At 45.9% G+C, this 27057-nt stretch overlaps 2 protein-coding genes across 11 annotated transcripts; both read right to left on the bottom strand.

Moving 5' to 3' along the window:
• Positions 1–693: 693 nt before the first annotated feature.
• LOC120663800 (MAG2-interacting protein 2-like) lies at positions 694–12091 on the bottom strand. Of its 3 annotated transcripts, none has more exons than XM_039942715.1 (11): positions 11562–12091; positions 11086–11167; positions 10805–10993; positions 9787–9982; positions 9448–9674; positions 8209–9169; positions 6416–7622; positions 5252–5611; positions 3928–5158; positions 3522–3787; positions 694–3441 (listed from the first exon to the last, which is right to left on the bottom strand). In XM_039942715.1, the coding sequence occupies exons 1-11, from the start codon at positions 11631–11633 to the stop codon at positions 859–861; spliced, it is 7374 nt and encodes a 2457-aa protein (XP_039798649.1). In that variant the 5' UTR covers positions 11634–12091; the 3' UTR covers positions 694–858. The 3 variants fall into 3 exon arrangements, with proteins under 3 accessions (XP_039798649.1, XP_039798650.1, XP_039798648.1); XM_039942716.1 differs by having other exon boundaries at positions 11086–11164; XM_039942714.1 differs by having other exon boundaries at positions 709–3441; positions 11086–11182; positions 11562–12050.
• Positions 12092–12534: 443 nt separating this feature from the next.
• Positions 12535–26857, bottom strand: LOC120663802. 8 transcript variants are annotated; one of them, XR_005670625.1, is made up of 12 exons: positions 26480–26857; positions 24124–24149; positions 23781–23862; positions 23490–23699; positions 17763–17885; positions 17220–17277; positions 17030–17103; positions 16767–16829; positions 16519–16699; positions 13574–13662; positions 13422–13493; positions 12535–12897 (listed from the first exon to the last, which is right to left on the bottom strand). XR_005670625.1 is itself a non-coding variant. In XM_039942720.1 (10 exons), the coding sequence occupies exons 1-9, from the start codon at positions 26567–26569 to the stop codon at positions 13424–13426; spliced, it is 822 nt and encodes a 273-aa protein (XP_039798654.1). In that variant the 5' UTR covers positions 26570–26855; the 3' UTR covers positions 12596–12897; positions 13422–13423. The 8 variants fall into 8 exon arrangements, 4 of the variants coding, with proteins under 4 accessions (XP_039798654.1, XP_039798656.1, XP_039798657.1 ...); XR_005670626.1 differs by having other exon boundaries at positions 16519–16696; XR_005670627.1 differs by lacking the exon at positions 16767–16829 and having other exon boundaries at positions 26480–26856.
• Positions 26858–27057: the final 200 nt, after the last annotated feature.

Here is a 27057-nt window from a genome sequence, read left to right as displayed (position 1 = left end):
TAATGTTTACGACTGTTCGGTGAAATCTCCGTGCACAATCCATGTGTCCGTTTTAAAAATTGAAAAGGATAAAACTTGGTGGTGAATTTTAAAAACTTGGTGTGGTGTGGGTGAGCGATTTTTTTTTTTTTTCTGGCCGATGCTTGGCTTGAACATAAGGCGGAGTGGACGCATCTTGGGCGATCTCGAAATGACAAGTCCGCTGAGTCTCGACGACTCCTGCCGGGTGCTGCAGGCTGCAGCGCCGATGCTGGCACTAACCAAGGCTGTGGCTACTTACCGCTGCCGCTGGCCGCCACTCTTAGCGCCGGCGTGTGGCTGGCCTACTACGCATGATCGAGCATTCGAGCGTCTTGTTTCTGTACGAGAGGACAAGGATTAACCTTTCCATGCCATGATTACAAGATAGCACTCTTTCTAGTTTCAACCGCTTTAACCAACACCTTCAGTGTGCGATTCCATCGAACAGACTAAAAAGCCAAAACGTAATACATAAATCAAGTCAAGTTATCAATGTCGACACCCAACATGATATGCTCAAACACGATAGTCGCATCGACAAGATGACAGGGAAGATACACTAGGATTAAGTTCTGCAGCTTTCCAAGCGCCATCCACCAGAGCAACTAGTCCTCAAGCACTGTCAACTGTCATTCTGGCACTTTCTGACCTTCACCTGATATTCTGACCTTCAACAGAAAAAAGAACTGTCTTTCCCCCAAAACATTCTGAAATTTTGTGCTATCCACCTTTACCATTATCTCAGACAAATATGTCATGTTACAACGTTACAGGCTTACAGCTACACTGGTACGCGGTGTAAAGTTAAAAAAAAATGTACACAAAACTTGTTGCTGCCTATACCTCTTGGTTTGGAAGAGCCGACAATGCAGCTTGCAGAAGAGAAACAAGTTTCAATCGCAGAGTGGAGATTGTGTGTTTCACAGACACTTCATCGTCAGTGAAAGAAGCATCACCCCCTTGTGGTTGCTCAGCTTGGGTAACCTGACCTTTAAGGAATCGCCGTACGCTGGTCTCAGCGATATCCATCAGACCCAGGGACGGATGAGTGTGCATCCATCTGGAGATGACGAGCCCAGCCAACAGGTACTGACCTCTGAGGACCAGTTCAGATATGAAACATGGAAACAAAACCCTACCAAAGAGTAAAGATCCATCGCTCTTGGATGTGGCTTGATCGTTCCATTGCATAAGGAGATCAGTCTGAAATGACCTTGCAAGATTCCCAACAAGATGGCATAAATAAGAGAACAACTTGGAGTATGCCTCTTCCGTTGTGATCTTTTGGATAGTTCCAGATGACAGAACCAAGGCAAGGAGCTGACGATCATCAGCGTTTGATGAGGTCGACACGGTTCCTTCCCTCATTTTCACCTCAACCATCTGCAGGCACTGCAGTCTTAGAGCTTCGTATGGAAGTAAAAGGACAACTTTGAGAGCCATGAAGCAGTCCAGAGCAGATACAAGTTCAACCAAGCTATGAGCTTCTTCTTCCTCTAGGAAAACGCTATGTTTCGAAGATGCTCGGTCCAGAAGTTCAATGACCTTGTGCAGCTCACCAAGCTCTACACATTTTCTGATAATCTCCATCCAACAACTGTGGAGAGGATGGATAGATAACGGTGCACTCTCTTGTTTGTTCTTTGGACCTTCTAACTCTTCTGGTAGGGCCTCCCATCCATCATCCCATCCATCACTCCAGTCACTTGTTTCTTTTGGTGATTCATGAGGCGGAACATGCTCTTCTTTGGGGGAGAATAGTTGCTCCCACTCTTCTAATACTACTTCCAAAACTGCAACGTTCGCAGCAGAAGCATGTTCTGACAAATGTAAGAAACAAGATACTGCAGAGTCAAGAGTTGCTAGGTTTTCTGGAGTGATATTAGCATCAGCAAGAAAAGCAGCGACCATCTGAGTAGATCTAAGTGCCACAAGAGTCCCAGTGATGCTGCTAGAGGAGTTGATACTCTCATCAGCTATGGCAGCACCTGTTCCGTGCTCATACCATGATTCCCATGGCTCAACCTGGGACACTATCTCCTTTGGAAGAGTTTTAAGGTTTCTTCCTGTGATACATTGCATCAGCTGCAGAGCATAGACTCTCAATTGGCTCTCTAGCTGCATGTCTTCAGAAAAGCGGATTAACTTCCCCCAAACACCAGATCTGACCATTTCTTGGATGCCAGTGTGTTTCCCCGTTGACTGGCTCAAAGATGACAGCAACTGATGAAACAATATTCTATATTCACAAGAGCCCTCAATCAAATCTGACAAACACTCTTCTGTAACAGTATTATAAAGTTCTAAGAGATCCAAAGAATTAACAGGATCTGCACTCTCACTCTCCAATTGTCCCTGTCCTCCATAGTATACTTCAACTACAGCTCCAAAGTTACAGCCTGATAGAATCATAGCTCGACAAAAGCATGATGTTTCCATCATCATACCACTTTTAAGGCAATCTTTTACATACATGGAGATGGCATCCCAGCCTTGGTGCACTGTTATCTCATCATCTATCAAGAGCTGCCTGAAAGTCCCCATGCACAGGGATAACCTATTTGAATTTAAGTAGTCTGTCATTTCATATGAGGAAGCATCAATTGACTCCCCCGGTATGTCATCAACAAGTTTAGACCAAAATGTTAGCAGCGTAGCAAGAGGTTTCTTCCATGAAGGTTCCTGTGGATGGCTTCGTGCTAAGTTGGATGGAAAACAGAGGGTGCAATACCTTCCAACAATATATGAAATGTCTGTTGCAGGAAGAGCTTGGATGTACTCCCTGCAACTATCATAGTTCAACTCAATTTCACATAGGACAGCTTGCAACTTTTCATAATCTGTGCAGTTCGATCGTGCTTCACTGCGGCCTTCTAATGATGCCAGCAAGCCGAGAACATAGTGCTTGTAAACACCTTGTCGTGATATGAGTCCCTTGGCTAGAACATCGACATACATACTCACAAGATCTTGTACCATATCAGCTAGAGCAGTGATGGTAGAGGCACGGATATTCTTGCATACTTCTTCATTGAAATGCTCAAAGTTCAGATTATCCAATCCAGCAATGTTTTTATAATTCAAGCCATCAATGAAAGAGACTTTCTTGCACTCTTCCTCAAGGACCTTATAATACTGAAATGGTTCAAGCTTATGTGTATGCACATGCTCTGGATATCTCAATTCTATCTCACCGGTCCTCTTCAGATATGAGTGGCATGCTGAAAGAATGCCATAAATGTAAGAGAGGCGTTGCTTATTATACCCATCGATCTCCGGATAGACATCTGAATATATCATATCAATCACACCCTTAGCTGATCTAACAATGTCCTCCCGGAATTCAGAAATTTCGTTCAGAATATCATTGTTATCCCAGTATTCAGAGACAAGACTGCAGGCGAGAAACCGTAAAAGCACCTAAATCCAAGAAAACTGTAGATGAGAAGTTTACATCTAAAGAAAACTAAAATATAAGCTCGGATGTGTGTTAGAGATACCTCAGTTCGTTGCAGGCCATATGTCTCAGCTATCTTTACTGCTTCCTTGAGTATGTGTTTTTTCTCCAGCTTTACAGAGTCAACAAAGGAGAAAACTACTCTTTTGATATAATCAGCATCGCCGGACAAGAATAGGGATGTGTCTATATCAGGTAATATTTGTTTGAGCATTCGCGCTTGATCAGCCAGTTGTTTCTCTTCTTCTAACTTTGATTTCCATTCTCTCCAGAAGGTTGTATTTGCCATATCAATCTGGTCTAAATCATCTGTTGCAGTAAAGGTAAAACAAAATGAAAATGGTACATATTAGCATAAAATAATTAATATAAGGGAAGATCGAGCTGGCTGAATATTTCAACGGTAAAATGGTGACCCTATGATGTACTGTTATTTTTAATACACCTACCTGTATTGTCTGAGGTGAACTTCTCATGAAATTTGTGAAGCAACAAATTTCTCCTCTGCTCAGGAGTGGAACATTCTTTCTTAGAATTGTTGAGGGAACTGTATAACATCCCTATACTCATTATGCTGCTGATTTCTTGATAACATTCTCGTCTCTTAAGCTCTTCCTCTATTATTTTCACTCCATTGAAAGGGTCCATGAGATTCAGCAGAACTGAGCAGCCAAGTACATCAAACTCTTCATCAACAGGGGGTTCCATTATAGACTTTGCAAGAATCATGATTAGATCGTCGTTGGGAGCCAAACCATTTAGAGCTAACCAATATATGATGCTAATTGCTGCTTCTACTTTTGTTGAGAATCGATATCTCCTAGAAGTATGATCTGTTCTTGAAGTCTGATTTTCACCATCCTGCAGTTCATTATTGGACAATTTCAAAAGCCATGGTAATTCCAGCACTGCAAAGGACAAGAATTTCCGATTGTCTACCAGTATAGACTCCCAAGTATGTGCATCTCCATTTGACAAGTCCAAGCAAACTTTTGACAACATTTCTTTAACAATTTCCACATGGTCTTTGTGCCTATCATGGCCGCTGTCATCTCTGAGGTCCAGTATATCTTGCACACTTTGTACAGGAAGTGGTGTGATTGAACTTCCATCTATCAAGACATTGGGAGGATTTGTTCCCGTCGCAATCATTAATTTCTCAAATTTACCATGAACATCAAGCTCCTTCCATGCATTCAATAATTCCCCAACAGATTCTTCGTCACAATGGCTAAGAGAGAAGCCCAATAGTTTTTCACGGGTAGCACTATCCAAATTGTCAAGTGGAGGACCTCTAGCAATTGCAGCACATAAATCCCACACTGCACCATGACTTTTTTTTGTTAAATTTAGACAGATATCAAAGGCTAGTTGAAGATCACCATTAACCACAGCTTCTCTGGCAATAGCCTCCTCCACAGCAGCAACTTCCTCTTCACTTCTTAATCCCAAAAGTTTTGCAACATCAATAATCTCTTCGAAATGAAGATATGCCCCTGTTTGACTTGTAATCACCATGCGAATAATCTCCATAGGGTCCTTTACCTGTCTGAACTGAACAGGAAGGATAGTCACCCCTAGATAAGGAAGCCTAACAGTAAGAGCATCAATTATATCAGTTTCTGCTTGAACATTTTTGCTATTAGGTAGCAGGTTAAGGCATTCCCTGGCCTTCCAAATCTGCAAAGGATTATATAATCCAAGTGAGCATTAATCAGAAATGAATGACAGATCCGTATTTGGATGACAAATAATTTGGTATAATTAACTCACTTCATTCCCAGACAGAGTTGACGCCGAGAAGAAATACTCCCTTGCAGCTTGTATCACAAGATTTTCAGCCTTCTCTGTGGACAAAGAAACTGCACTTGTTCCTCCAAGATAATTCCTGGCTAGTGAAAATTTACCAGCTTTCAAAAGCCCTCTGATAAATTCCGCCAGCATATATTCTGAATCAAGAAAAGGAAATGCTTTTTCTTGGAAGAGTTTCAAATCACGCCACATGTTAGCCCACTCATTGTCTGATCGAACAGGTTGATGTCTGCCAAATTTGGATAGAAGCAGCCGTATAAGTTGCTTTACATTCTTCTCATCTAAGTGAGCACTAAGGAAGAAATGTATTGGTTTGGGGACCTGTAATCACATTCAGCTATGAATTGCACTGCCAGTGGAAAACATTGGCAAAAAAGTAAACATTCCACAGAAATGAAAGGCATGACTGCGAGCAAGCTTTGTAGCTTACTCACATGTATTAACTCAAATTTAGCGCACTTGTGTGAACATAAGTATCCAAAGAAAATGAAAATGCACGAGAAGAATTGTACAACTTATTTACAAACAGCATCTGCCTCACATGTTCTCGCATGCCAATCGATTCACTCACATCTTCCCCAGAGCATTCAATATCCCCAGTTACCAGTGCTGCCAAGCCCACCAAAGGAGAGCAAAGAAAGAACAATGGCCAAAGAGCACACTCCAATCTTGGCAACAACTTGAAATCATTCCTGACGGTCATGTTCCTTTCCCATTAAATATCCGAAGGTTGCCAATGTTACAAACTTCTTATAAGCGAATTGAATAAATTTAACTATTCGCTGCTAAAATGAAAGATCCTTAAAGTCCATTAGGCAGTTCAAAGATGAGACTAGTTCTGTGAGGTAAGTGGTGGAAGCAATTATGGCAGCAGATTTTGGATGGGTCTGGGCTTATGGAAAAGAATAGATATACAGTTTTTCCCAGCAGCAAAGCATGTGATAAATTTTTCTTCTCTCCCATGACATATGCTCACAGGTATCCCTAAGTAATACTGCTAAAGAAAGTCCAAGTAGATTTACTTCAATTTAACATTTCAAACGCTGAACTACTGAAGAAGCCAAAAAAAAAAAAAACAAACAAACAAACACAAGAGCAGTAGGTTTATGGAGGAGGTGTCAATACCTGATAATAAGCAAAGAGCCGCCCTACTTCCACATGGCCTTCAGCAACTTTTAGCCACTTCTCCAACATATCAAGATATTTGACATTATTAAGGTCATAAGGTACTGAATCATAGTGATAAAAATCATCTGGGCCATTGCCTAGAGCAGATAAGATATCAGCACACACATGTTGAATCTCCTCATAATAAACCACAGAAGAACCAAGAGGTTGCTTAGCATCTTTCAGATTGCATTCTTCTTCACTAGCCAATAAAGATTTCTCTCTTTTTGTTTTATGGAGTAACTTCGATAATATCGATGACATGGTATTCCATTGGTTAGTTGCACTGCACATATAAATGCAGTGAACAGCTGTTTCTATCATCTCAGCAAGATCCTTGAAGAGCCCATATATTGGTGACTCGCCACAACCATTTTCAACAACAGCTAAGCAAATGGAAAGGTCATTTTCAGAAGCTACCTCTTTCAGCCATCTCACTAGGTAGGATTCTTCTTGTTTGTGTTCATGACTTGAGGAGATCAGGTGAAATCTCTTCTTCATGAAAGGGATAGCATTTTCTTCTAGCCGTTGAACAACCGTATCTTCTTTGACTCCTTTGAGGATGATTTTGAACTTCTCATAACCAGGAAGATCTTCCCATGTCACAATATTCATTATAAACTCATTCAGCTCATTAGAATATACAACTTTGTAGAAGCATTTAATGTCATCAAAGAATGGCTGCAACTCTACAATGCCCTTTTGACATGCAAGCTCTATCGTGGCAAGACAGTTTTCCAGCTGTCCACTCAAGCAGTCAATATCCCTTGCTCTGTTCTTGTACCAGTCACAAAGTTCAGCAACAGAAGGCCATGAAAAGCCTGTTGAGAGCTTTACAAGTATTTCAGTTTTGATCTCTCCAATCTTGTCCAGCTGGGTAGGACAAGTGCTTATATATGAAACCATCTGTTCGCATTCAACCCAATCACCATCTCTTAATATGACAACGCTAGGAGGGGATGTCCCTGGTAGCAACTGACTATAGGTCTGAACAGCAACAGTTTCTGGGACAGCAGACAAAACTCGTAAAATGTCTGAAGAGATAGTATATGGATGGCGCTTGAAGATAAGATTTAAAGCCCCAATTTTTCCACTTTCAGCTAAAGCTATGGCAGTTTCAACCAGGGGCATCGAACGGAATTTGCTATATTCTTCTGCTGAGTACCTGCATAACAAGAACATTGCATTTAGCTAGAAGAAACTAGTAAGCAGCAAGCAAGCAAAGTCCAATATAAAGTGGCAAATTGTGCATCCACTGTATTTGCAATCAACCTAGCAAAGTACTATGTTAAGAAAGCTAACATCATTGAACAGTGTAGAAAAAAGAGGAAACTGGTTCGAAGAACAGGAATGAGCCATCATGTAACCTTAGAAATGCCTAAGTTATCAATAAAGTGGGGGAAAGGTCACAAAGCATTCCTTTGACTTAGAAAATTAATGATTGCATTCATTTCCTTCTTCCCTTCATCTAAAGAACTAAGAGCCAGGTTGCCATTGGGATAATCTCATTTGGGAAGTTGAACGCTACGTCGCTACACCAAATTAACAAGGTAAATGTAAGTGCAGAAATCTCAATAGTGAATTTTGAATATTAGACTGTGACTCAGATATGCTTTATGTGTGCAATGGATTATGCTAAATTTATTAGATGTGTGAGCATTGATGTGACTTAACAACTGTAAATACTTCCGATATATTAGCTGCTTGCTGGTTATGCATCCTTATCCAAAGAAGGAATGACAAGAACATACCTTCCCATATTAATTCCCAAGAATGTCTCTAACATGTCTCTGTGCCGCAATAAACGAAGCCTAATGACTCGACTGTCCCATGTTGTGCCCTCGCTGCTGTTATCCAATCCAGAAAATTTGTAATGGTCAGTTATATGAAGTCCAAATGAAAGTAGAGCCCTTAAAGCTTCTTCTGTAGGCCCAACTTTATTTACACATTCTGATAACACAAATGCTTGGTCTTTAATTTTTGCTAAGTAAGAGTCAATCTCATGAGTATCACCGTCAGAATGCAACCAGCGTGCTTTAAGAACTTCATCCTTATCTAGATTATATCTGAAAGCAAAATCTAAGGCTTCCTCGAATCGACTCTCTCTAATCATAACAGAGTACATTTCTGTTACTGTAACTTTGGAGAATGATAGAAGACTCCAAAACATTTTATCCATCTCCGTTTGTTGATGCTCCCCGGAACCACTAGGCAGGTCAGGTTCCAAGTCACTATCCATCTGCTTGTTAGCTGGAGTATTTCTTTCATATCTGCTCGATTGCAAAATAAAAGCATGTCCTTCAGTAGCCTTTGCCTTCTCCAATAGTGGTGTAGATAAAACTGGGTCATCTTTGGAAACTACATCGTTTTCGGTGATGCTGTACATGCTAATACTACCATCCGCTCTTACCAACATGAGAACATTATTTGTCCACCAACTGATATCCTTAACATCAATTAGATGCCTACAGTTTCCAAGAGTATGAAGTGAAAAGGTGTGTTTGTCACCATCAAGTGCAAAGAGGTTTACAGAGCCAGTCAAGTCCAACGTAGCAATATGCTTGCCATGAGGTGAGATCTTGATTTTTGGGGATGAAACAAAGGTTTTTTGATCCTTAAGAGGAGAAAACACTCCTTCCAACTGCAGGCTTTTAAATGAAAGACTAAGTTCCAGATTTCCATCGACGTGTAATAGATACAGAAAATAGGTTCCTAAAATATAAGATTAAAAAATTAGAAACAAATACACCTTTTGACAAGAAGTTCGTGATATGTGGAGTTTACAACATAAAAGCCCCTATATGTTCTTTTATCACAATAAAAATGTAAATATCAAGGCCTGACAAGTGTAATATCAAGGACAGATCAATAATGGAGAAGATAAGCATAAATCCATATTATGCAAAATTTTAGTGAATAGACTACACAGTGCAGAACTGACAACCAGTGTCAGGTGTAGCAGTTGAAAACAGACTAGTACATGGGCATACCAGAATAACTATTGGAGCTAATTGAAATATTAGAATCCGCAGCTAGGACAAATAGTGAGTGATGTTGATCGTAATCAATGCACGACAAACTCCGAGGTAACTGCATAGTCCTAGCTGACATCACATCTTTAGTTGATATAGGAACTTCACACAAACTGGCCTCAGGTTCTTGAGTGTAATCAAATCTATGAACCATGCAGTCACTCGTAAAAATGTAGAAGCCCGGCCTACAAATATTCATGGAATTTATTAGTTATCGCCAAATTATCCGAAGAAAGGAATAGACATATATAGTCTCTTTAAGGGGAAAGGTTCTAACTGAAAACAACTGATAACCACCTAAGCAAGCTTGAACCATCCTGAACAACCAGATCAATAATATAAGAAGATAGTTTCAACTGATCGCATGTCCTCCTTGCTAACAAGTCCCCATTTTCTTTGATCAAGTAGAGTGTGCTTAGGTCATCCACCACACCAAAAATTCCTTGGGCCTCCAGCCAAGCCCCATTGGTGAAAAATGTTATTCTGTCATTATCTGACCATGAATAATTAGAAAACAGTGTATAATCAGAACAATTTTGATACCTAGTACTCTGCATTACAATATCATGACATCTACTGCTGAAAAATGCACATAGAACTATGTTCCACATTGTAAAATTACTTTCAAGAAACTGAAAAGAAAAGGAAAAGATGTACACCACTGCTGCCTAGGGACTGTAGCAAAATGTCAACAGTACAACATTTCTGTCAACAGAAATGAAAGTTGTCGCCCCTGATGAACAAAACATAATAAGCACTGCAAAATGTATGCTTGATGTGCATAAATGGTAACAAATGATGCATGGACTGAAATCCTTTCAATAGTCAGTGCAGCTTTTCTTCCAAGCATCGAAATAGCAGCCTGCACCCAAATCCACCACATCTGGGTCAACAAATTTGGAGCCTCCACACATACTACTTCCATGTGAACTAGTAAGTTAGGCAACTAGAGTTACAAAAACCTTAAGGCAACTAGAGTTACAACAACCTTACTTCTGCATCAGCAGTGCATATTAATATTACACGCCTGAAAAGTGCTACTGTCAAGACCAAAGAAAGATAGTTTCGACAAACACTAAGTTTCATTTAAATAAATGCAAATTACGATGATCACAGATGTCACATTTCAAAAAAGGACTTCAAAGTTCAAATACTAGGTGGTCTCCTTCCTCATTCTGATGAAAATAAGTTAATACTCTCTAGTCTCTACGCACGAGAATTGAGTAGACCCTTCCTTTCATGCTTAAGACACTTAATAGTTAATACCAGTGAATAGCACTATAAGAACCAAAACCTGAAAACAATGTGCACTCACTTGTGTAAACACCGCAAGGTGATGCATAGTCATCGTGTTTCCTCAAGATGATGATGCGATTCCCAACAGTTACAGACACATATTCCGCATTTGGCGAGACGAACAATGCCACGCCATCCGCCCTCTTCCTCTGTGTACTCCTCCCCAGCGCACTGTACCTAGTCCACCTCTCCCTAAGCTTGCTCACACCTGCAAGGGTGTTAGTAGCATGTAGAAGCAACAGTCAGCACCGCATCTTGTATGGATGGATTTGTGAAGGTTTCAAAGCAAAGGGAATGTACCTTGCAAGGAGAGATAGGAGAGGACCCCTCCTCCGGCGTCTGAACTACCACTACTTGTTGCGGCACCTTGGTATCCTTCCTGCTGCGTTTGCAAGAACTACATTAAACAGTGAACATAGCCACTAAGGTTTCACAGAAACCCTTTTAGCTTCGAGGTACTACTAAAATCTGGGTTGCACGAATTAAAAACCCCATATAGATGCAGGCTACAAGGAAAAGCAACTTCTGAGAATATAGATGCAGGCTACAAGGAAAAGCAACTTGTGAGCCAATGCGATGAACTCCGGCGACAACCTCATCCCGAAGAATTTTTTTTTTCAAAAAAAATAAAACCTCAGGAAATTAGTGCTGGACAGCGCGATTTCTACGCCAGACCCACCGCGCAATCTCCTCCGAGCAGAACGCGCCACGATGGGATTCCGAGGCGGGAGGAAGCACGGGAGGAAGAGAGGAGGGGGAGGACGGGAGGAACTCACATGAGGGATCACGTGGGATCCCGACGCGTGGCGGCGGATCTCGTACAGCGCGTCTTCCGCCCCCGCCGCCATCGCCGGCGTCCAGCGCCTCGCCGGAGATCTCCTCCGTCGAGTTGGAGCTCGAGCTCGAGTCGAGGGGTTCGTTTAGGCAGTGTTTGGTTCCGGAGCGGACCGGAACGGAGCCGTCCCGTTCGATGCTTGGTTCAGGAGCAAAGGGACAGAGTCATCCCGAAGAGCGAATATTCGCTCTGGATCCGGGACGGACTCGTTCGCGGAGAAAAGCCGAACGCACCCGTCGTGCACGCTGTCGGAGCGGACGCAGAGGCGGAGCTCCGGAGGCGGCCGAGCTCGGCGTGAGGGCGGAGCTCGGCGCGGAGGCGGAGCCCCGGTGGCGGCTGAGCTCGGGCGAGGGAGGAGCTCGATGTGAGGGCGGAGGGGGCGGAGCTCCGGCGGCGGCCGAGCTCGAGCGAGGGAGGAGCGGGCCGAGCTCGGCGTGGAGGCGGAGGCCCTGTGGTGGCTGAGCTCGAGCAGAGGTAGGGATCCGAGTCTTCGTGCTCGCGCTAAGAGGTGGGCCTCGATTCCTGATTTCCTATGGGCTGGGCCTTACTGTTCTACATGCTGCTTTCGGCCTTTCTGTGATCGCAGGTCTCGGCCTTATATGTAACAGAGCCGGCCTTAAAGGCCCGGTTCGGTCACACAACAAGTCAACACAGGCACCATAATCATAACCAGTTTATTTATATACAAAATACGATTTGGAGCAGAGGGATTGTGAAGTTCCAAGTTCCAACTTGCATGGCAGATCTGCAGGGTTCATGTTGATTGTCACTAACAATGGCGGCAAAATGCTTCAGAGGACGGAGCTCGTTTGTGACAACATCAGAGAGATGGTTGAGTTCCAACACCCTGGGCGGATCAGGACCTTTCAGTTGATATAGGTGAAATGTACTCTCTCCTTAGATGGAGTAGAATAGCAGCCAAAAAAGGATAAGTTATATGGAGTAGAATGTACCGGTCACGTACAAAAGTAAGAGTTACAAACAAAATCCTTGAAAGGCTGATGCATATAGACTGTATGCACAAAGCGATTAGCACATGCATGCACATCACAATAACAATTGAGGCACCAAATCAGGCATGTTGACATATGGGAAACAATGAAAACATTCATCACTGTTTGCCTCCTGAAATTGTATGTACAGTCATATTAACCCCATGTTTTTTGGGGTCAACTATCAACAGAGCTTCAGTTCAAGCTTGAAAAATATGGAATGACTTCGTAAGCTCACAAAAGTTACACATGCTTGCCTCTTCAAGTTTACATATGCATGTCGTACTGCAGAGGGAACAAGAATGACATGAGCACCAAAGAATGGTAAATGTAAAGAATTCAGTTATTTGGTCCGGAATTTTACCAAAGGATAAATGAAAAATCTGAATAGTGTCTTTTAGGAAGACTTATTACAAGATCTGTAAACCTCAACTAGGAAACAATCTATTTCTACAACTGTTGAAACCCCGAAACAGTTAATACAGCACCTAGGTCTGAGTGCGCCCTAATTTTATCTCGCTTTGCGCTAATTATGATAAGCATGGCATGGGATTAATTAGCAATTAAAAACAATTAAATTATACTTGGTTGAAAATGCATGTAGTAAAAGACTAGGGTAGTTTGAAACCTATAAAATGGTTTTGACAGTTCATTGATGCATTGGATAGAGTTTGGTGGTCTAGGGTTCCAACAGATCTGAAGAGCTCATAAAAATACAAGAGATGTTCTAATACCACAGTATAGATACTTGCTACAAACAAAATGGTGCACACATCTGTAGGATGTTTGGGCACACAGAGATAACTTACAACTAGGATGGTTTTTTCTTCTGCCCAATTTTTGAAAACCGTTTTAGATCCTGGACACCTTTCCTCATTTCCCTGCGTGGCAGAATATGAGTATTCCTGGAAATGCTCATCGCATAAGAAATGTTCTTATTCACAAAGTAGATAGAGCAAACCTCTGGTGTAAGAACACTATGAGATAAAACAGGGGCAAAAGTATCAGCGTCAAGACGCAGAGAGCCAAGTAAAACCTGTTTGTTTGTTTCTGTAGAAAGGGGAAAATAATAGCTATAAGATGGCAGCGATATCCTTTCTGACTTTATCAATTAAACAGTATATTCTTTCCCATTGGCAATTCCCAAACCCTTCCTTCTTCTAAATATAGAGATGAATGAAGCTCTGTTCAAATGATATTGTTTATTTTATTGAGAGTGCAATGTTGTTGTGTGACAGTTTGAAATCTCGAATTATAAAAAAAGTGTAACAGCCCAAATTTCAAATATAAATAAAATTAAGACAAATAAATAAATCAATGCTTGATTTGGTTTTTATTTGGCTCTTCTCATACTTTATGCATTAATAACCCTCCTTGAGCATGTTTAAAAATATTGCTAAAAGATGAGTGATAAAATAAATTCTCAAACTTTTACATAAAATATTAAAGCATTAAACTAGTCTTGGTGAGCTTCTCAAGGTTTTTGGAATAATTTAAATTTGAGTTTGAACTCTTGGTATGAATTCAAAAAAAAAAACTTAACTCGGCTTGGGCCGAAACCCAGCCGGCCCACCTTTCCTTTCCCCTCTCTCTTTTCTTTTTTCCTCCCTCATGGGCCGGCCACCCCAGCCCGTGCGGCCCAACCCGCTCCGCCTCCTCTCCTCCTTCTCCACGTCGCCTGCGCGCCGGGCCCGCACGTCAGTGACGCGGCGGCGTCTTCTTCCCCGCGCCGCCCGTCGCTGCGCCCCGCGCCGCCCACGTACGGCCGCCAGCACTGACGCTCGCCGCTGCTCCGCCGAGCCTCGTCACCACGAGCACAGTGCGGCCTTGTCCTCCACCACCCTGTGCTCTACCGCCTCGGTCTCCTCCCTCACCCTGTGCTGTGGTGGAGCCCGTCCGTGCCGCGCCGTCCACCCGCGCCGCTTGGAGCAAGGACGTGCGCTGGACGAGCGCTGTGGTGGAGTCCGTCCGTGCCGCGCCGTCCACCCGCGCCGCTTGGAGCAAGGACGTGCGCTGGACGAGCGCATTCAAGACCGGGAGGAGCCCCAGCGCCGCGCGTCATCCACCGCATTGCTTCCTCCCGTCCAGCTCACCGGCCGACCCTATCTTTTCCCCCGTCTCCTCTGTTTCCAGTCAAGGCGGGCACCTCGCCGTCAAGCCCTGCCACGGCCGTCTCACCTCTCCTCGCTCGCCAACGCCGCACCGACGAGCCATCCCCATCCACAGCCAAGCTCCAACGCGTGCACACGGAGCACGCCGCCGTCTCGCATCCTGCTCACCGTCCTCGCGGCACTGCTCACGACCGTCCACGTCTCTCACCCTGCTCCCTCTCTCTCCGTCGATGGACATACCACAGCATAGACGACAGTAGCATCTCCACACTCTCTCTCTGTGTGTGTGTTCTGTCTTTCCCACGAAGCAAACTAGAGCGCTAGCTCTTCTCTCCCTCCTTTGATTTTCTTATCCACCGCAAGCACCAGGAGCTCTCTCTCCACTCGATCTCCCTCCTTTGATTTGTCTATCACAAGTACCAGCGCACTCCTCTCTTTCGCACACAGAGCCACCGCCCTATGACTCCCCTTTTGCGTTGCCTGCACCTCACCCCTGCTCTCCCTGTGCTGAGCGCCGGCATGCCTGCCCTGCATGCTCCCGCTGCCCCCTGTGCCGGACAACGCCGATATGGACAAGATGGAGCGTCGGATGGGCAAGTTCATGCGCAAGTTCGTGCTGCCGGACAGCAGCTCCGACCACCGCACGCCTCCTGTTCCAAAATTTTTCTAAAATCATGCTCTATCATTTATTAGTATTTATTTGGTTGCTCATTGCTATTTATTTGGTTCTTTTGCATGTGTTGCCGTTCGTTCGATTCGCATAGACGACGAGACGTTCGTAACTGCGCCAGACGTCAAGCGAGATTCTGAGCTAGTACTCGAGAATATGAACGACAAGCAACAAGGCAAGCACCTCCTTGATCATTCTTGCTCCTATTTAAATTCCTAAGCCTACAATTATTTGCATGCGATGATGATTTTATGAGTCCAAATGTCATTTTATGTCGGGTAGACACGTCCTACTTTAATGCATTTACTTTCCTTGTTATTTTGTACCCCTTTTATACCTTGTTGCCCTAAGGTTATGGGTTATTCCCGTAGTTCAGAGTCACATGCTTAGTTATGGGTTATATCTTGTTGCCCTTGTTATTAAGGACCGGTAATTGGCTCTATTCTAGCCAAGTATTACAGTGCAACCATACGGCTAAATAGACACTGGCCTTAGCTTATTAAGTCAGTTGGCCCCGTGAGGATGCTACCACCCGAGTGCTCGAGGAGTTCGTCGATGTCAGGGTAGCTAACCCGGGCAGATGTACGGAGTCGAGAAACTCCTACAGTTTGTCGAGTAGCATATCTTGGGTCCAGTTGATGTAACGGCTTTGTCATGTTAGCTTGCCGACACATCTAAGGAATTGTGTAAATGCGCGTTGGCTCCGCGCTGGCATCAAAGCGAAACATGTCGTATGGGTAAAGTGTACAACCTCTGTAGAGTGTAAAACTATTCGAATAGCCGTGCTCACGGTCAAGAGCGCTTGAGCTAGTCGCCGATTTTAGTACTTTTGGTTTGGAAGTTGGTATGGGAATTGTTTGGTAACACTTGCACCGGTTCAAAAGTTGTTGGACCGATATAGATGGTCAAAGGACCGCGAAATGGGAAATGGGGAGTCATGATTGGTTTCGTCGGTCTATTTTATATAAAACAAAATATTTGCAAAAAATTATGCGTATGAAGATACACTCAAATAAAATGCATCCTAGTGCTAGTGAACCTGTCAGCCGTCCTTGATTAACCATGCATGTATTATAGGATTTTTGATATACACCCGAAGTCTTGCAAGTACAAAATTGTACTCACCCTTGTTGCTAAAATTTTAAAATCCAGAGTTCGAAGAAGAGCCGCCTCAGTTCAGTTCCTTGCCGAGGGATGTGGGTTTTCGACGTTGGTTCTTTCTAGGACTAACTCCCAGTCAGGTGCCTGTGGGAATGGTGAGGCACACTACTGTAGGATGGAAGTCCTATATTTCTGTTTGCTTCTGCTGCAAATTATATATGCTCTGATTAAATTTTAATATTACTAAAAAGTTTTGAGTGCAGTTGTGATACCGATGCTGTTGTGTGTACTTGCGGTCTGATCATGGGACAAGTACAGTAAAGCACAACGGGAACCTGGGTATTTGCTAGCCCGGGGGCCCACAAAAAGTATAATGGACAGCTATGCATAAGGAGTTTAGAAAATATGCTGAAATGAAAGTTTGTATGTTTATAAAAAAAACTAACCAGAATTAAAAACCAAAATGTTGTTAACTCGCTAAAAATGCTATCTGCTGCTTAAAAGGTACACAGCTTCTACGTAGAAATTTGCTCACCCTGCCGCCTTTGGGGAAAGGTTTAGTTCCCCGATCGCAAGTGTGCGCATCACAAAATTGGCGCAAGAAAAATTCTGCAAAAAAAGCTGTATCAGAAAAGATCTGGAATGCCAGCTGCATAAGAAAGAGACCTACATCAGTGAGACAGATGCGAGTCAACGGTCACTGCATTCAAGTAGCACATCCTTACCATGAAGACGGCGGGCAGCAAGACCTTGATTAATTGGAAAGCAACTGTCTGCAAGGCTCTGTCAGCAAAAGTAGGTAGTTAAAGATTGCTATCACACATTCACAGGTAAAAGCTATCTAAATAGCACATTATTGCCAAATGAAACAAAGTACAAAGCGACAATAAAAGCCATATTTTTCAACAATTCTCCAAATAATCTCAATTATGCATAACAGGTAAAAATGGCCAGAGCCTGTTAGTTGATTCAGAGGTAGACAAAAGACGGAACATATAAATCCTCACATGGTTTCATCTAATTAATGAATCAACCACACCAATGCCCTGCATGTATGAATTGGTGGTACCTAAGTATCAAAGTGCAAAACAGTCGTTTTGAACAAAGGTAAATGAACCGAGGCAATCTAACATGAACCCAGATATGTAAACCAACATACAAGCTAAAAAAAGGCACGATCAAGTTACCAGAGTAGGAATAATATATAATGCATGCTACCAGAATACCACAAAACCAAAAAAAAAACAGTTAGAAGAAATGATAAGAACCTCACAAAGACGACGATTCCTCACAGCAGCAGCTGCATTGCATTTACTCTTTGGCTTCTTGAACTCCATCATCAGATCACAGTGAAGTGCTCCACACAGATCTGCCAAGCATCTTCCTTCACTCTAAGGAAATAGTTCAAAACCAATAATTTCAGAGATAGTAAATTGTTTTCTAAAGAAGAGAAAAATACAACCATCCCTAACAACCCACCTCATGCGCAACAATATAAAGTTGATACAACCAGGATAGATAAAACAAGTTAACTCGGTGCCTTATAACAAAGAAAAATCTCATAAAAAGTTACTCCTATCCCTTCTCTTTACAATTAGAAAGCAGATTACTCTAAATAGGTGAAAAGTTTTGGGCCATGCATGTTGTGGACGCCTTTGTTGGGCGCACATACCAGCGGCGCAAGAAGAAGGAAGCCACGACTGCAGATGTGTGATTTTTAGTTAATTTGTAATCTATTCGGTTTGGATTTGTGTTAGTTAGAGTTAAACAAGGACTTGTATTCGGTACACTTCCGGCTCTATATAAAGGAGTCCGGCCTTATCAATAAAGCAAGCAACAAATTAGGATCTAAACAATCCCAAAGCCTCCTTGGAGGGCGGGTATTGCCTAACCTACGCTTACCAATCCATCTACCATATCATCTGGTATCAGGTTTGATCTACGATCATGTGCCCTCGACCTCGCTCGTTTTCGCTCGCGCCGCCGTGCTCCTCGTTGCCGCAGCCGCCCCTCCAGTCACCATGGGCGACGGCACTGCGGACGCCGATCTCTTCACCAAGCTTGACAACTTGCTGAAGCTGGCGGAAGACCACGCCTCCGCCATCCAACAGATCAAGGGCCAATACTCCACCCTCAACGTGGCCATCAATCGGCTGCAGACCAAGGCCTTGGATCTCCAACAGCAGGACGTCTCCTCGTCCTCCCGTCCACCCCAGGCGTCGCAACCCTTGGCGCCGATCACGCACAAACTGCGTTTTCCGGAGTACAACGGCAAGGAGGACCCGGCGCCATGGCTCCACAAGTGCAAGCAGTTCTTCCGTGCATATCGCACGCCGGAGACGGACAAGGTGTGGACGGCATCCTTCTACATGTTCGACACTGCACAGCGCTGGTACTTCCGCCTGGAGCGCAATCGCGGCATCCCAACATGGCCGGATTTCGTCGACCTAGTCAGCCGTCGTTTCGGCCCACCCATCCGCAGCAATCCTCTAGGCGAACTGGCGCAACTCCATCGTACCGGCACTGTCGAGGACTTCCAGGACCAGTTCTTGACTCTCCTGGCGCGTTGCGACGACGTCACCGAAGCGCAGCAGGTGGCCCTCTTCACCGCTGGGCTCGGCGGCACTCTCGGCATCGACGTTGAGATGCAGCGCCCGACTACCCTGGAAGACGCCATGAACCTTGCACGGGCCTATGAGCGGCGCGCCGCGACCCTCGGGAGCGACTCCAAGCCAACCTCCTCCCGTGCCCCTCCGCGCGTTCCTCCGGCACCGCGACAACTCCCACAGGCGCCCAAGCCGGTGCCCCCATCCCCGGCAGCCGCGGCTGATAGCGGCGTCGCCCCTCCTAATGGCCGTTTTCGCCGACTGTCACCGGAGGAGATGGACGACCAAAGCTCCAAGGGCCTCTGCTTCAATTGCCCTGAGAAGTACTCCAGGGAGCACAACAAGGTGTGCAAGGGGCGCGGTGTTTACATGATCGAGCTCACGGATGAAGAGCCTCCCGTGGATTGTTTCGTGGAGGACGCCTCCGACGACGAGCTCGACGCCACGATCTCCCTGAACGCGCTGACCGGCATCAGCGACGCGGACATGATGCAGCTCGCCACCACCATCGCCGGCAAGGACGTCACGGCCCTAGTCGACTCTGGGTCGGCTCACTCATTCATGGCCACAGCTACGGCCGTGCGACTGGGCCTCTCGCCGCAGCCAACTCCCGGCATTCGCGTCAACGTGGCAAATGGCGACGCCCTCGCCTCCTCGGGCATCTGCAAGGCCGTCCCGGTGACGATCGGCTAGGAGACGTTCCACATCGACATCCACGTCATCCCGCTGGAGGGCTACGAGCTGGTACTCGGTTACCGCTGGCTGCGCACCCTTGGTCCCATCACATGGGATCTGGGACGCCTCGACATGGCGTTCTGGCGTGGCCGGCGCCGGGTCCGTTGGGTCGGTCTGGGCGCACCATCCGTCAGGCGCCTTGCGACGGCCGGGCTTCAGGATCTCCTTCAGCTGCTGCTCGACACCTTCAGCGACCTGTTCGAGCCACCGACGACACTGCCGCCAAGCCGCAGCTTCGACCACCGCATTCATCTGCTGCCCGGGACGTCGCCAGTTGCCGTGCGGCCATATCGTTACCTGCAGCTCCTCAAAGATGAGATGGAACGGCAGTGCGCCGACATGCTTCGACAAGGCATTATCCGGCCGAGTACATCGGCATTCTCCTCCCCGGTGTTGCTGGTTCGGAAGAAGGACGGCACGTGGCGCTTCTGTGGACTACCGCGCCCTCAACGGCGCCACAGTTCGGGACATGTTCCCGATTCCAGTCGTCGACGAGCTGCTCGACGAACTCCATGGCGCCGCTTTCTTCACGAAGCTTGACCTCCGCAGCGGGTACCACCAGGTTCGCATGCACCCCGACGACATCGCGAAGACGGCGTTCCGTACCCACCAACCACGGCCACTTCGAGTTCTTGGTGATGCCGTTCGGCCTCACCAACGCGCCGTCAACGTTCCAAGCACTGATGAACGTTCCAAGTGCTCCTTCGCCGAACAAAGCATGGCCTATTTGGGCCATATCGTGACGGGTTCCGGCGTCGCCATGGATCAGTCAAAGGTGGCAACCGTTCAGGCGTGGCCGTTGCCCACGTCCCTGAAGGCATTGCGGGGCTTCCTCGGCCTCACGGGATACTATCGCAAGTTCATCCACAACTACGGCGTTATCGCGGTTCCGCTCACCGCCTTGCTCAAGAGGGACGCGTTCCTGTGGACCCAGGCGGCCACTGACGCCTTCAACGATCTGAAGAGGGCGCTCACCATGGGGCCAGTCCTCCAGCTGCCCGATTTCACCAAAGAATTTGTGGTGGACTGCGACGCCTCCGGTACCGGCTTTGGGGTCGTCCTTCACCAGCTTAACGGCCCCATTGCCTTCTTCAGCAAGGCTGTCGCTACGCGCCATACTAAGCTTGCTGCATATGAACGTGAATTGATTGGTCTTGTGCAGGCTGTGAGGCATTGGCGTCCATATCTGTGGACACGTCCGTTCGTCGTTCGAACTGACCATTGCAGCCTCAAGTATCACCTGGATCAGCGGCTCTCCCAATTCCCCAGCATACATGGGTGAGCCAGCTGTTCGGCTACACGTTCGAGGTGCAGTTCCGGCCGGGTCGCCAGAATGCAGCGGCTGACGCCCTGTCCAGGAGGGACGAGGGCGACGAGTTGGCTGTCCACGCCATCGCCATATCTCGGCCGGAGTTCGCCCTCTTCGACGACTTTCGCCGTGAGTCCGAGCAGCTACCCAACATCATCGCCAAGCGCCAAGAAATTCAGGATGGTACAGCCGGCGCTGCATCGTCGATGGCTGACGGTTTTGTCATGCACCGCGGCCGCATCTTCGTCCCCGACGAGTCGACCTTGTGGCCGGCGCTTCTCCACCAGGCGCATGGCACCGGCCACGAGGGCGTGCAGAAGACTCTCGTCTGCTTGCGGGCGTCGTTCTACAACCCACACGCGTCGCGCAAGGTACGGGAGTTCGTCAAGAGCTGCACTACTTGCCAGCGCAACAAGACGGAGCACTTTCATCCTGAGGGGCTCCTCCAGCCGCTCGACGTTCCACACTCGGTGTGGGCTGACATCGCTATGGATTTCGTCGAGGGCTTTTCGAGGATCAGCGGCAAGTCCGTCGTCCTCACCGTCGTCGATCGCTTCTCCAAGTACGCCCACTTCATCGCGCTTGGACATCCTTACACCGCCATCTCTGTCGCCCAGGCGTTCTTCGACAACATTGTCCGGTTGCTTGGATTCCCATGTTCCATCGTGAGCGATCGGGATCCAGTATTCACAAGCTCGTTCTGGAGCGAGCTCTTCAAGCTTGCCGGCGTCAAGTTGAGGCTGAGTTCGGCATTTCATCCGCAGACGGATGGCCAATCAGAGGTCACCAATAGAGTGCTGGGCGTCTACCTTCGGTGTTTGGCAGGAGATCGCCCCAAACAATGGCTCAGGTGGCTGCCATGGGCGGAATATTGCTACAACTCTTACCCAACGGCTCTGCAGACAACGCCGTTTGAGGTCGTGTACGGCCGCTCGCCACCCACGTTGGCGTCCTACAGGCCGGGTCTTGCTCGGGTGGTGGCTCTGGACCACCAATTGCAGGAGCGAGACATCTTCCTCGCTGATGTTCTTGACCGTCTCCTCCAAGCCCAGGATTACATGAAGGTTGGGGCTGATCGTTCTCGCCGCGACATGGAGCTCACAGTCGGCGACTGGGCTTGGCTTCGCCTCCATCACCGTTCGGCCGCCGGCATAACCGACAACACCAACAGCAAGCTGGCTCCAAGGTTTTATGGTCCGTTCCAAGTATTGGAACGCATTGGTGATGTTGCTTATCGTCTACGTCTTCCAGCCAAGACTCGTATTCATGATGTCTTTCATGTGGTGTTCCTCAAGAAGCATCAGGGTGATCCTCCAACGGAGACAGTGCCACTCCCTCCTATCGTGCATGGCCGTGCAGTTCCTACACCGGCCAAGGTCATTCGTGCACGCCTTAACCGTGGTGACTGGGAACTTTCTGTTCAATGGGTTTGTCGTTCCGTTTCTGAAGCAACTTGGGAGCCGTTGGAGCAATTCAAGGAGCACTACCCGACATTCCAGCTCGAGGACGAGCTGTTTCGAAAGGAGGGCGGAAGTGTTGTGGACGCCTTTGTTGGGCGCACATACCAGCGGCGCAAGAAGAAGGAAGCCACGGCTGCAGATGTGTGATTTTTAGTTAATTTGTAATCTATTCAGTTTGGATTTGTGTTAGAGTTAAACAAGGACTTGTATTCGGTACACTTCCGGCTCTATATAAAGGAGTCCGGCCTTATCAATAAAGCAAGCAACAGATTAGGATCTAAACAATCCCAGAGCCTCCTTGGAGGGCGGGTATTGCCTAACCTACGCTTGCCAATCCATCTACCATATCAATGCATAAATTGGCTTTATCTCAAATTGCTGAAACTAAGCTAGACAACCTTCGAGTATCTTTTAGAACTGATCCATAAGAATGAAACTGATGGTTGCCACATATATTTGGTAAAGTTTTCATCGCATGATATCAGTATCAAGGATTATTCCCTTCAGAGTGATACAATACTAAGTCAAACTAAGAGATTGTGTCAGTATTCGAGTGTTTTCATTACTGCAATTTTACAGTTGATTCTGCTGACAAGAAATACTATCATTTAAGCTATCATGAAAAAATGGAAGCATCTACTCATATTAGTTATTGGTTTACTGCAGAGGTGGGACCATAACTTTATATACAAGGATTAGATCGTTATGCATTTCTGTACAATTGTAAGCTTTTGCATTTTGTTTCACCTCCATTCTACTAGCTGTTAGCTGTTGTTACGAATGAAGAAGATACAGGCATACAGCTTGTGAAAACCAGAGACAGTAGCGAATTCCTGCTAAGTAAACATTTCCTAAACAAACATAATTACTGTTAAGCAAACATACATTATCCAGAAGATTATTGTGCCGATTTTCGAAATGTTGGTCAAGGAACTTCTCTGCTCGGAAAGCTTTCTTGCAGAAGCCACAACGCCACTCATTAATATCAAAATGAATCTTATGTTGCTCTTGCTCCCGGAACATGTCATTATCAGGATGAAGTCTACATTTGCTCGGGAGTTCATATTTCTCCTTTTCCATGAAGGGCATCAAATACTGCATAAAAAAGAAAGTTTAACATGTGATTTTGTTATGGATGCAGCAGGGGAGATAGAACTGTTCAATTGAATCTGCTACCTCATCAATAGCTTCCCAAGCTGCACGGCTCCTTTCCCTTGAGCAATGCACCTCATGTTTGTGAGGATTTTGAAGAAGAATTCTGGAATCAAGTGAAATAGATGAGGTCGTGCCTCAAACTGAACATAGAAACCTAAAGAGTATTTCTCAAGCGAGTAATTCCAGGTTTCCTGTCATAAAGGCTACAAGGAATGAGCTACTTCCGGAGAATGATGATGCGAACCTTATTTATAAATTGCAATGCTATGGAAAGAACAAAAAAATATTATTTTAGATGGAACACACAGAATAAATAAAAGCATATCAAATTTCCATGTGTGGTTTATGTATTTGAATACAATACCTGGATCCAGCAGCTCCATGGAATTCCTAGAGCATAGAAAAAGAACAGTTTCTGCATTAGTGAGTATAGGGAACAAGGCATTCAGCATAACATCAAAGAGAACAGTGGAGCAAGCCCAACACTACAAATGCCTATCATCTGTACTGGTACGGTGTTTTTTAAGAAAGTACTAATGGTAAGCATTACTATCACTTATCAGTCCTACCTAGTGAGCATAGAATCGCTCAAGTGGTGACATGAAGGCAAGTGATCTGGAACATGACATAGCATTTTGGACACTTGATGCCAGTAACATAAGTATTCCATGAAATCAAGCCAAGTTGGCATGTGCACCACCACCAAGTATAACTAAGGAACATTTAAAAATATGGACGAGGAATCGCAACATGAGCAAACCTCATACTTTTGTATAAGCTTAAACATTTTGCATACTGTCAGCAGGCAATCGGTCCTGCCGTCCTGGTAAGGGAAAGAACACTTCAGAGAACACATTACAACAACAACAACAACAACATAGCCTTTTTTCCCAAGCAAGTTGGGGTAGGCTAGAGATGAAACCCGAAAGAAATAAGTTCAAGGTTCAGGCACATTGATAGCTAGTCTCCAAGCGCTCCTATCCAAAGCTATCTCTTTAGAGATGTTCCAATCCTTAAGGTCTCTCTTAACCGACTCATCCCACGTCAGTTTAGGTCTACCTCTACCCCTCTTTACATTATCGACTAGCTCAAGGATCCCATTACGCACCGGCGCCTCAGGAGGCCTTCGTTGGACATGTCCAAACCATCTCAGCCGATGCTGAGTAAGTTTCTCCTCAATTGGTGCCATCCCGACCCTATCCCGAATAACTTCGTTCCGGACTCTATCCCTCCGTGTGTGCCCGCAAAACCACCGCAACATCCGCATCTCTGCTACACTCAGTTGCTGCACATGTCGTCTTTTTGTAGGCCAACATTCAGCACCGTATAATATCGCCGGACGAATTGCTGTCCTATAGAATTTGCCTTTTAGCTTTTGTGGCATCCTCTTGTCACAAAGGATGCCAGAAACTTGCCGCCATTTCAACCAGCCAGCTGAAATTCTATGCCTAACATCTTCATCAATGTCGCCATCCTTTTGTAACACCGATCATAAATACCGAAACGTATCCTTCTTGACCACCACTTGCCCATCTAGACTAACGTCTCCCCCCTCATGCCTAGTCGCGCTGAAATCGCACATCATGTACTCGGTCTTGGTCCTACTAAGTCTGAACCCTTTCGACTCTAACGTGCGTCTCCACAGCTCTAACTTCCTATTAACCCCTGCCCTACTCTCGTCAACTAGCACCACATCATCAGCAAAGAGCATACACCAAGGGATCTCACCTTGTATATCCCTTGTGATCTCATCCATCACTAAAGCAAATAAATAAGGGCTCAATGCTGACCCCTGGTGTAGGCCTATGTTAATAGGAAAGTCAGTGGTGTTGCCATCACATGTCCGGACAAACGTCGTCGCATCTTTGTACATATCCTTAATGAGGGTAATGTACTTGGTTGGGACTTTGTGCTTCTCCAAAGCCCACCACATGACATTTCTCGGTACTTTGTCATATGCCTTCTCAAGGTCAATGAAGACCATGTGCAAGTCCTTCTTCTGCTCCCTATATCTCTCCATCAATTGTCGTATTAAGAAAATCGCCTCCATGGTTGACCTTCCAGGCATGAACCCAAATTGGTTTTGGGTCACACTTGTCCCTCTTCTTAGGCGATGCTCGATGACCCTCTCCCAAAACTTCATCGTATGGCTCATCAGCTTAATCCCACGGTAGTTAGTACAACTTTGAACATCGCCCTTGTTTTTGAAGATAGGTACTAATATACTTCTCCTCCATTCTTCCGGCATCTTGTTTGACCGAAAAATGAGATTAAAAAGCTTAGTTAACCAAACTATTGCTCTATCCCCTAGGCATCTCCACACCACTTCAGAGAACACATTAAGCATGCAAAACTAGTCAAATAAGTTCGCACAAGTCAAAACTGCATGGGGCCTCCAAAATCTCAATTTTCGAATATAGTTGCAAGTATCGGAATTGAGATGCGCAAAGAGGCAAAACCATACTGATGTAAACTAAGAGCCAGCAACTGTCCTCACACACATCGCATAATCTATATTGAGCTAGAAAGAGTAGAATTTGCCCAGCTACAGCCCACAAATCCAGCTCAAGCTCAAATTTGCATATCCTTGCCTTACGGAATCTAACAAATACGAAGCTTAATCACCCCCGACAAAAAAGTGATTTTTGCATCATAACAACCGGGGCAGCATGGGTTGCTCGTACAAATCTAGAATTCAGCAAGGTAAGCATGGAATGTACCTGATCCTGATGCGATCCGGCCACGAGTAGATGGGAGGAGCCCGAGAGCAGAGCGACGAGGAGGAGGGACGCCAGGTGGCCAGCGCACATCCTCGAAGTTTCCAGATCTCTTCGGCGTCGCTCACTCAGCGCCGCGCGATCCGGGCAACGGAGGGATGAAAGCGGCGGCGCGGGCCCGAGACGAAGCAAAGGCGACACACGCGCCGCGCTCACCTGGGGCAGAGTGAGGGACGGCGGGAACCCGTTCGCCCGAGCAGAGAGGTGCGGCGGCGGGGGACGCTCGCTTGGCTGCCGGCGACGACTGGGGATGCGACGGCCGGTGTCAGGCGGCGCTCCGGGTATCGGCGGCGGACGAGCGGATGGCGATTCGGATTTTTTTGAAAATACCCCTAATTTGAATATTTTAAAAATACACCCTAATCTTTACACATACCTCCCTAATTCGTCGCGATTATTAATGGAGATCCGATTATTTACATAAAACCCCCTGTATTTTTATATAAACCCCTCACTCGGGTTCTCCCTAGGGATGGATTCGGATCGGATACGGATGAAATCGGATCCGAATGTCACCTTTT

This window comes from Panicum virgatum, chromosome 3N (assembly GCF_016808335.1).
Source record: "Panicum virgatum strain AP13 chromosome 3N, P.virgatum_v5, whole genome shotgun sequence".
In the NCBI taxonomy this organism is placed as follows: Eukaryota; Viridiplantae; Streptophyta; class Magnoliopsida; order Poales; family Poaceae; genus Panicum; species Panicum virgatum.
Note: the sequence above shows the minus strand (reverse complement) of the source record. Positions and strands in the feature narration are given on the sequence as shown.